We start from the raw sequence: 11,331 nt of genomic DNA on the forward strand, positions 1-11,331 counted from the left end.
CAATAAGAAACACTTTAATAAGTAGGCCTATATTTTATTTCTCACTTGGTTATTATGCTCATCTGAATGACATTCCACATATAATTACATACATGATACAAGCCACACCCACAGTTCATAACAGTGCTTTGATGCTTTCTTTTCATTTAGGCACCTGAAATATGAAAAAACAGTGGCACTTCTATGTTTACCATTCAATTAGGAAAATGATACTAGACTCTGTTTCAGTAAAAAGATGTGAAATCAATATAAGATAACTCAGAAAATGTACCCAAGAAAGGAATTAGGCAACAAAAATTCTTCTTCAAATTTTAAAATTGTTTGAAGATAGGAAAAAAAAAGTCATACTGAACATTTCTAAAATATACATTTTAACAGCAAACATGGGTTTTACCTGCTATTTTATTGCAGCTCTTATCCATCAAGAGTTCAGTTTATAGGATGATATTGATCTGAAACCCTTTTTGGGGGCAATTTTCGTAGAATAAAAAGCACAAGAGCTGATGGGAGAATCTCAACCAACTGCATTAAAAATGATAAGAAGAATTGTCAAGATGCTGAAGTATCAAATGAGTGGAGTACAAGCGAAGAAATAAAATCACCATGTAATAGATTAAATTCAGAACAGGATGATAGAGGACATCAACGTCGGCATCATTGTCAAATGCAGATACAGCAACCTACCCAAATAAAGTAAATAATTGAGGTTCCTTTTGCAGTAACATTTCAACAGTAAGAGAGTGCAATGCAGATGAAGGGAAGAGAAACAACAAACTTACCACCAAGCATCTAATTAAGAAGCATGTGCTGCATATAACGGTTACAAAACCAACCTGCCATGACAATGACCTTTCAATCTTAAATGAACTTTATTTAAGTTGGAAACTAAACAGCATTGAACTTAAAGCTTGCTGCGACCCGATAAAAAAGATTGAAAAGTGTTGGCCATAATGAAACTATACCTCATTCAGCTTTTTCTGACGACCCCTAGATTCAATTGGGAAGCGTCTCAGCATAAAAAACAACCTTCAATAATAAGTTAAGCTTTAACAGGCTCGTAAAAAAAAAAAGTATACAATTAATACATAATTAACTTAAAGAGAAGGTATGTTAGTGTAACTAGTACCTTCCACCATATATCAGGAATCCAGTGGCCGCGAAGAGTGAAACAACTGCAAAAATAATCCCAATAAATTTGCACCTCTTGGTTTTATTATGTTTACTGGAGAAAGGACTCTATCAGAATCATTAAAATTCAAATAAAGAAAAAATATAGCCAATGAAGGACCTGCAAAGAATAGTTTGGCAACTTCAATGGCAACAGGTTTCTGATCTATCTCTACATAGGCCCAAATGCATATCTGCACAAAGATAAAACAATTAGTTCTTTATTAGTAAAAAATTTGGCAGCCAAAATATCAAAGAATTTTCTAATACCTGTAATGTGTATACAGCCCCATTAATGAATAAATATGCCGGCCTAAGCTTGTCAGTTGGAAGGCTTCTGGCCTAAATACGAATATGTAATGAGGATAAATAATTAAGTAAATTACTTGTCTTGTGATTTTGGAAATGACTAACATATCTTGATATGACCAAAATATACCTGATGATATATCTCTGCCCAAAATAGCACAAGCAGTGTATATGTTGAGAAAAATAAGAGGCCAGGAAGATCTAAGAGGGCCATTTCGAGAACCTGGATTAATAAGATAACAAAAAAAAATGGCAAACTTAGAGCTGGAGAGTAAGACTCCATAAAGAAACAACTCAATCAGGCTTCCGCCCGGTTCTAAAAGCTGAGTACACCCTCACTAGCCAACGAAAATAGCATCCATAAATGTTTATGAGATGAAGCAATAGTCAGAATGGAGTTTCCTTGAACCCATCAGATGAGAGAGACCTTCTAATAAGCAGAAGGGGAGATCACTGACTAGCAATGCATCAAGAAAGCACATGACCTTAAAACTTCATTTTCTGACCTGCTCTTAGGAGTTAAACGGGAACAATGAAAGGGGGCCCAAATTTTTATCACACAAATAGCTAGAAAAGTTTTGGAAACTTTACATGTTATATTGTAAAATGACACACCTAGAGATGGTGCACAGCATAAAAATACCTTCAGAGAGACAACATTGGGAGAAATACAGTTATGGACCACGCATGCTAACACCATCATGATCACAATCAACTTAATTAGGAGAGGGGAATAGCTGTTGATCATTAGAAACTATCAAAAGTCTCACAACAAAGTCTACAGAAAAGGTATAACAGTGAGACCCTTGACAGGAATGACCAAGCATAAAAGTGCAGTGTATATAACATAATCTAACAAGGGTTATATGCATGGTACACCTCTTAAATATCATAAAAAAAGAATTGAATAGATGTAAAGATGTGCCTCTATGAATTCCAAATCAATTGGGAATCCTTGAGCCAACCAGAAATAATTATAGGATTATCATGCATCCTTGAAAGAATTATTTAAATATCCACACAGATATACTGAAGAGTCTAAAATTACCAAAGGCCAGTTGGAAGTGAAAACTTTAACCATCAAAAATCCACAGATCCCAAACCTTGGTCACTTTAAATATTGCTGCTAAGGTACTTGCAGAAAAGTTTGAAACTGTGAGAAGCAATTCTTAGCTACAATTGATGTTACAAATAGTTAAGTCAATTATAAAAATATCTAAGAACCTTATTTCCACTCAGAATAAGACATAAAACCAAATGAAGAGATTCCAAAGAAGCAAGCACTTTATAATTTCCATTACTGATGGAAAATGGCATTCTGCAAGCATTCAGTAAAAAAGTTTCTAGCACAAACAGTAGGCATGAATTCAAAGAGAATGGTACCTTTGGTTTGAGAAGGAAGACACTATGGTAAACTCCAAAGAGAATTGCTCGCACTGCCAGCATAGACCACCATTAAGCATCAATGACATTTTACCAAGAAAATCAAGGTGCAGTTGAATATGAAATCTTACACCCATTCACGATAAAATTCATGAGGTGGAATAGTTTTTGTGTTGTCCAACCATATTCTGGCACTCGCAGCTGAATGCGGATGAGTTGCACCTGAAAAACAGGGAGATTCAATTTCAAACAAGTATTGCATGAGCAGAAAGTGGTAGCATTATGTGACTGGCCAGCATTGTTAAAGATGACAGACAGTATGCTATCCCACATGTATAGCATAAGCTCTCTGATGTCATTTGAACATCCAAGATAAAAAGTACACCTTACTTTATAATATTTAAGTTGAGGAACTGCCTGTTAATCAATCTAAACACGGGCAAGATGAAAAGGCTAAATTAAAATACTGGCTTAAACAACTTACTCATGATTCCAAAGAATCAACCAAATATGCCCAGTTATCAGTTTGGGAGTCTGACATCCTTAAGTTCTTAATCCATTATAACAAAAATGGCATAGACAGAGGAAAAACAATTTGGGCCAAGTTTCCTTTTATGATATGCATCAGGATTAACACCACTATTCTTTCACAAAAGAAAAATATAAATAAATGAAAGCATGAAAAACAAGTACAATGGGCTCCATTCACCACCACTTTCCAAGAACACATAACAACATTCCTACAAAAGACTGCCACAGCCACAACCACACCCACCACCATTGCCAATAAAAGTGTACCATGTCATTGTTTCGATTAATCTCTAAAGACAACACCACCAACTGCTCAAACAATTTCAGCAACAGTACACATTCATCCCCTTAATAGTACCAAATTTGATCTAAAAACAAAATTCTAATTTTTCTTTCACTGTTTTCGCTCAAACACCAACTTTTCAATCCCATCTCCTCCACACCCCAAAAAAGGAAATCCATAAAACAAAATCCAGCATCACAAAAACCCAAAAACCCTTTTTCCCCTAATCCACTACCACTTCTCATGAAACAAACATCTAATAAAGCTTCACATTCCTGATACGACAAATCCCTTTCTCACCCTACATGCATTCAATACCCCGCTATCCATATTTAGATCTTGATTTTCAGAGAATCAAAGGACAAATCAAACTCGATCAATCACACCCAACCAAAACAAAGAACAAGCTGAGAAAGATTGAAGGAATTCACCAGCGCGACGAGGGAAACCAGCGAGTAAGCAGCCGAGAGGAAGTAGAAGATGCCACGCTGCCACTCATCGGAGCCATCAACCTCGTCCCACCACCCCATCTCCTTCTCCTCCGCCACCAAAGCCCTAATCTCTCTCTCTCTCTCTCTCTCTCTCTCTCTCTCTTTTCCTCGGCGAGGGGCACAAACACAGTGGAACCAGAGAGAGTGATCGGAGATCCAAGATAACCGAGTCGGGAGTAGGATAAGCGGGGAACAGAAGTACACGTGGCGACAGGAGGATGCGACAGTGTGACGTGAGGGCGGTGGTGCTGTTGCTTTTCTGCCACGTGGTATGGTTTTGGATTTATTAGAGGTTATCGTATGCTTATGTTGGTCTCGAGTGACATCACATGCTGGCTTCTTTTGCTTTGGCGGGTATCTCGAGGAGGATTGGTGCTAGTGATCAGCTGTCTGAGTTACAATAGGATTTTGTGCTTTTTTATGACGTGGCATTCTTTGATTGGTGGAATGATAGAATGCTGTTCAATTATGTTTAATTTAATAATCAAGTATGGCTTTTTTCTGATACATCCCGGGGGCGGCTTTAGAAAAATTTATCTCTATCCAAATTATTTATTTATTTATTTATTTATTTGAAAAGAAGCCCCAAAAGCGTCATTGACTTATTGAATGAACTAAACTTTTAATTAATAATATAAATCATAAATGAGAAAGCACTCAAATCATTATTGTTGATGTAGCTCGGAAGAGAATATTTTTTTACAAAAGCCAGTGATTAAAAGCATTAATATAAATTCCTCATGTGGTCTATATAATGATGAGAATTCGAATTATTGTTAAAAAAATTAATTTATAAATGATATTGCACCTCTTCTCACATAGACATGACTTATTTAAGCTTAACAAGTACTTATATCTTTTAAAATATATATAATTCCTTATTCTTGAAAGTAAAGTTTTAAATTTTTTTACAATTTTACATAGTTTTAATTAACTTAATGTCCACACTTAACTACTTAAGGGGGAAGGGGGTGCTTGAGTAACCCCTTGACCCAACCAATTATATATATATATATATATATATATAAGGGGCTGAGGAGGGCACCCTTTTTCTCTTTAATTCTCTCACACACACTCTCTCTCTATATATCCATTGATTTTTTTTAAATAACAAGTTTTTATAAATAAATACCGATAGTTCAAAAAATGTTTGGAAAAAAAATAAAAATGTATTATTTTGATATTTTACATATTGTTTCATATAGTATAAAAAAATTCTTTTTTTTAAAAAAATATTGTTTTGGTCTCTCTATTTATTGCAAATTAGTTTATATAGAATAAAAATTATAATTTTAGAAAAAAAAGTAAAAATGTATTGTTTGACCTAGTGATTTTTATAAGCTAGGATATAATATATATATATATATATATATATATATTGGTTGGCCCTTAATTTTTTTAGTAAATTTTACATAAAAAAATTATTGACTATATTAGTCCCTTTTGATTTTTGTTTTTTTAATTAGAACGGGCAAACGAAAAATGAATATGTCGTTAAATTAATCTAATTATATATTTTTTTTAAATTTTTTTAATAAATCTTCAAAATCTATTTTAATTCTTTGAGTCAGCACCCCTTCTATTTTTCTTCTAGTTTCGCCACTGTCCACGCCAATCAATTCTTGATTTTATAAAATTTTAAACTATTGCAGCAAACAATCATTGCCTTACGGAAATGATCTTATTACTTGTAATTTTTTAATATGTTTGAATTTTAAAAAATTACATTAATAGATGAGATTTTGGGCCTTTGATTCTATTTGAATTTTTTTCTTGGTTTGCTCTTTTTCTTTTTCTCTATTTTTTTTAGCTCACTCTTGAGGTTATTTTTTTTTTTGGAATCCTTCTCTCGATTCTCTCATAAGTTTTTGTGCATTTTTTCCCTTTTCTCTCTCTCTTTTTTGAGTTTTTTTGTTTTTTCACTTGTTTTTTCCCTCTATTCTAACTCTCATGTTTTTTGGGAGTTTTTTTTTCCATCTTTGTTCACTTTTTTCATGAATCCTCCCTCTAGTTCCTGTGGATAGGATTATTTTCTTTCTTTTTTAAATTTAAAAATCCAATTTTATTTTTTTAAGAAAATATTTTATATGATTTTTATTTATTTATAAATTTTATATAGATAGAGGTTTCAAATGAATGTTGTCTTCCCACTCAAGTGCTCACCCTCACCTTTTTTTTTTAAATTAAATAGAGGTTCGCATTTATATTTATCCCTTATTGTTTATTTTGAGCAATTACTTAAAAGACAATCTTTTTAGATGTTGTTTGGTTATATTTCTCCATTTAACTGAAAGTAGAGTCATTAAGTGTTCGACCTATTTTTTTAATTGTTTAGATATAATCAATTCTTATTAGATCTATTAGTTTGTTCAACCAGAGTCACAAATTATTTAATCTAATGACTCTAACCTACTAACTATTTTATATAATAACTTATTAAAGTTAAAATGTTTATCAATTGGAACTACACTCTCCACTTTTATTTCTCATTTATAAGTATGGGGATTCCAATCATGGTTGGATGCTTTTAAATCTATTTATTTGATTATTTTTTTCCTAGACTATTCTTCAAATATATTACATATTTAGTGTGAAAATTTTAACCCTGGTTGAATAGTAATACTAAACATCTTAACCACCATTACGTAAAGTTATCTTTTTAAATATATGAAACTATTTTTATTTTTTATCTTCTAAACAAATAATCCTTGACTTTGAGTGAGCGCAATTGCAATCTAAGCATGTAACGGATATTAGTAAGCAAGTAGCTTGAGAAATAAAGACAGTATATTTGTAATTTGAGTAGATAGTGAACGTTTCTAAAAAACTACCCTGAAAATTGATGGGAATTAAGCAACAATCTCAATAGATTGTAAACAAAAAAACAATCCCCAAGCTTGCTAGATGAAGGAGAGAAACCTAACAAGACCAAAATTGCAATCACACAAGACACCAAATTTTACGTGGAAAACCCTTAAATAAAGGTGAAAAACCACGGGTCAATCTTGACCAATCCAAGCTCCACTATGATCAAATTCAGGATACAAGAGAGTCTCAAGAATGAGCATAAATAAAAAAATACAACTTGACCAAAACAATAGCTAAAACAAGCTATATTGGAAACAAAAACAATATTCTGCAGCTTCTGTTCTGACCCTCATATCTTGAGCTAGGAGAAGCCAAATCACAAACCGTCTGGTGAAAATCAAGCTCTGCAAGTCCTGAACGTGCCCACCAAATTTTAGCTCAATCGGACATCGTTTGACCCTCCAAACACCAGCTTGAATTTGCTGCCTCGTCAGATTCGAACCCCTGCGAAAAATCTGCCATTTTTTTATCTTTGCGGCTGCTATCTCCCCAGATTTTTTTCACTCTCTTAACCCTAATATGATGGAAAAACACTTAATAAAGTGAACCCTAATGGGCTTGGACCATTTTGGGCTTTTTCTCCACATAGGACGGGAGCCCATACCCAACATATCTCCCCTCACGACTATGTGGAGGCTGACCGCCATCCCCTGCGATCATACGGCAAACCTCAAACTTCCCTCTTGGCAAAGTCTTTGTCACCATGTCAGCACCATTGTCATCTGTATGAACTTTAGCCAACTCCAACAACTTCGCATCCAATGCATCTCGTATCCAATGATACCTCACATCAATGTGTTTTGAGCGGGAATGAAAGGTTTGATTCTTGGCAAGATAAACTGCACTTTGACTATCAAAGTATAAGACGTACCTCTTTTGTGTATAGCCAAGCTCAAGCAAGAACTTTTTAAGCCAAAGCAATTCCTTGCAGGCTTCTGTGATGGCAATGAACTCTGCCTCAGTTGTGGACAATGCAACACACTTTTGCAATCTAGACTGTCAGGCCACAACTCCCCCTGCAAACTTGATCAAATACCCTGAAGTGGACTTTCTAGAATTAACGTCTCCAGCCATATCAGAATCTGTATAACCGACAAGCACAAGCTTCTCACCACCAAAACAAAGATTAAAGTTTGAAGTTCCCTTAAGATACCTCATAATCCATTTCACTGCATTCCAATGCTCTCTACCTGGATTTGAGAGAAATCTGCTAACATTGCTAACAGCATAAGCAATGTCAGGTCTAGTACACACCATGATATACATTAAACTCCCAACAGCAGATGCATAAGGAACACTTTCCATGTCAACCTTCTCGGTCTCAGTTGAAGGACTCTGACTAACACTCAGTTTGAAATGTGCAGCTAGAGGAGTGCTTACAGAGTTAGACGTTCCCATGTTGAACCTCTCCAGCACCTTCTCAATATATTTCTTTTGAGACATCCAAAGCTTCTTCTCTTTTCTATCACGCACAATACTAATACCCAATATCTGCTTTGCTGATCCCAAATCTTCCATAGCAAATGAGTTGCTGAGTTGCTTCTTTAACCTGTCAATTTTAGAAAAATCTTTCCCAACAATAAGTATGTCATCAACATACAATAGCAAGACAATAAAATCACCATCAACAAACTTGCTCACAAAGACACAATGATCAGAAGTAGTCTTTTTATAGCCTTGCTCAATCATAACCGATTCAAACTTCTTATACCATTGTCGTGGAGCTTGTTTCAAGCCATACAAACTCTTTTTCAACAGACACACATGATTTTCTTTGCCTTGCACCATGAAACCCTCAGGTTGTTCCATATAAATTTCCTCCTCCAAATTACCATGGAGAAATGCAGTTTTGACATCCATTTGCTCAACTTCCAAATCAAAAGTTGCAGCTAAACCCAACATAGTTCTAATAGACGTCATTTTCATAACAGGTGAGAAAATCTCATCAAAGTCGATCCCCTTTCTTTGACTAAAACCATTCACCACCAATCTAGCTTTATATCTAGGAGATGCTGAATTTCCTTCATATTTCACCCTGTAAATCCATCTATTCTTTAAGGCCCTTTTGCCTTTAGGCAACTTGACTATATCAAATGTATGATTGTCATCTAAGGATTTCATTTCATCTTCCATTGTATGAATCCATTTATGTTTTTCTTCACTTTCTATGGCCTCTTTATAATTCTCTGGTTCTCCCCCATCAGTCAAGGTCACATACTCATTAGATGGATATCTGGTGGACACATGTCTCTCTCTGTTAGACCTTCTAAGTGGAACTTGAGGTGAATCTTCAGGTTCATCTTCATGTTGCTCATGTTGTATCTACACATCCATTCTTGGAACATCTAATTCATCTCCAAGCTGTTGATCATCATTTTGAACATCAATATCAACTGTCTCTAGATTTGGTGTAACATGAACTGCCTCTGCATTAATTAACTCATAAGTCTTCAAGGGATCTTTCTGCCCCACCTTATCAATGTCATCAAGCATTTGGTTTTCCATGAATACCACATCACAGCTTCTAACCGACTTCTTCTTCATCGGATCATACGATCCTATACCCAAATTCATCATTATGACCATAGCCCACGTAAGATACATTGTCTAGTCTTCTCATCAAGCTTAGACCTCTCATCTTTTGAATATGAACAAATGCTTTGCAACCAAAAGCTCTTAAGTGGTCATAGGAAACATCCTTTCCAAACCATACTTTATCTGGCACATCACCTTTCAAGGCCATAACAGGACTAAGATTGATCACATGTGCTGCTGCACACAATGCCTCACCCCAAAACATTTGAGGTAACTTTGCTTCTGAAAGCATACATCTAACTCTTTCCATCAATGTTCTGTTCATTCTCTCTCGCTGCACCATTGTCGAGGAGTTTTTGGGAGGTGTCTTCTCGTATCCGATTCCATGTTGTCTACAAGATGCATCAAAAGATCCACTAATACTCACCACCGCTATCACTCCCCGATACATTTGAGCTTCTTACCAGACTGTCTTTCAACCAAGGCACGGTATTCTCTGAATTTTTCAAGCACCTGATCTTTGGTATTCAAAGCATAGACCCAAAGTTTCCTGGAATGATCATCAATGAATGTCAGAAAGTATAAGACACCACCATAAGATTTTACCTTTAAAGGTCCACAAACATCTGAATGTACTAACTTAAGCAACTCTGACTTCCTTGAAGAGGGGATGCTTCTTAAAGGATACCCTGTTTTGTTTTCCTGCCATACAGTGAGAACATCTCTCTAACTCTGTATTCTTCAATCCTGGAAGCACATTCTTTTTAGCCAAGCTAGATAGTCCTTTTTCACTAATATGACCAAGTCTTCCGTGCCACAAGTAAGATGCCTCCATATCTACCGCATTTACATCATCACTAGGAACAACACCTTTCAACCAATACAACTTAGAATATTTATTTCCACGGGCTACAACCATGTTTCCTTTGGTAAGTTTCCATTTTCCACCACCAAAGCAGTTGTCATATCCATCATCATCAAGTCTGCCAACTGAAATAAAATTCAAGCGAACATCAGGAGCATACCTTACATCTTTTAGAAGTAGCTTCATACCCATGGTAGTTTGCGAGACACACATCTCCAATACCGACCCACCTTTGCAATGCCATCATACTCCATCTACAATGAGCCAAAATCTCCAGATTTGAAAGATGTGAAGAATTCCTTCCTTGGCGTCACATGCAAAGTATCACCACTATCCATAACCCCGCTTAACTCATTAGATACAATGTTGATTATATCGGGCCTCATGAGTAAAGACCAAATCATCGAAGTAGCGGCAGATCATGTAATCACCATCTTGATCCTTCTTCTCTCGCTTGCCCTTTCCTTTGTTTTTCTCGCTCCATTTGAAACAATTCCTTTTTATGTGCCCCATTTTTGTGACAATAATGGCATTCAACATCCTTGTATCTGGACTTGGACTTGCTTCTGCTTTTATCTCTACCTTTCTGATTTCTATGAAGATTTCTCCCCCGATTTTCATGAAGCAGAATCTTTGGTTGAGAAGAAGAACCTTGAGCCTTCTTTCTCATTTCCTCATTAAGAGTACTACTCTTAACTGACTCTAGAGACACCACACCACCTGGAGCAGAATTTATTATTGAGACCCGAAATGTCTCCCATGTATCTCGTAGTGTGTTCAACAACCAAAGTCCAAGAATTTCATCCTCAAATTTAATACTCATCCCCGACAACCCGATCAAGAAGCCCCTCGAAAAACTTTCAAGTGATCCGATATGGAAGTTCCCTCTTTATATCTCA

At 35.5% G+C, this 11,331-nt stretch overlaps 1 protein-coding gene across 1 annotated transcript; it reads right to left on the reverse strand.

The window, feature by feature from the left end:
• Nucleotides 1-13: 13 nt before the first annotated feature.
• LOC120250530 (tobamovirus multiplication protein 1-like) lies at nt 14-4,315 on the reverse strand. Its single transcript, XM_039259355.1, has 12 exons — nt 4,105-4,315; nt 2,991-3,081; nt 2,860-2,912; nt 1,607-1,699; nt 1,438-1,509; nt 1,289-1,361; nt 1,127-1,172; nt 963-1,026; nt 780-833; nt 603-680; nt 395-522; nt 14-154 (listed from the first exon to the last, which is right to left on the reverse strand). The coding sequence occupies exons 1-11, from the start codon at nt 4,201-4,203 to the stop codon at nt 430-432; spliced, it is 816 nt and encodes a 271-aa protein (XP_039115289.1). The 5' UTR covers nt 4,204-4,315; the 3' UTR covers nt 14-154; nt 395-429.
• Nucleotides 4,316-11,331: the final 7,016 nt, after the last annotated feature.

Source organism: Dioscorea cayenensis, chromosome 19, assembly GCF_009730915.1.
Source record: "Dioscorea cayenensis subsp. rotundata cultivar TDr96_F1 chromosome 19, TDr96_F1_v2_PseudoChromosome.rev07_lg8_w22 25.fasta, whole genome shotgun sequence".
Lineage (NCBI taxonomy): Eukaryota > Viridiplantae > Streptophyta > Magnoliopsida > Dioscoreales > Dioscoreaceae > Dioscorea > Dioscorea cayenensis.

What these genes read in the sequence shown, in the direction of transcription:
- LOC120250530 (XM_039259355.1), bottom strand. Translation starts at nt 4,203, where the DNA reads ATGGGGTGGTGGGACGAGGTTGATGGCTCCGATGAGTGGCAGCGTGGC. An exon ending in TGGTTTCCCTCGTCGCGCTG is followed by an intron (nt 3,082 to 4,104) that starts GTGAATTCCTTC and finishes CCTGTTTTTCAG; the next exon opens with GTGCAACTCATCCGCATTCA. An exon ending in GGGCAGAGATATATCATCAG is followed by an intron (nt 1,510 to 1,606) that starts GTATATTTTGGT and finishes ATTCGTATTTAG; the next exon opens with GCCAGAAGCCTTCCAACTGA.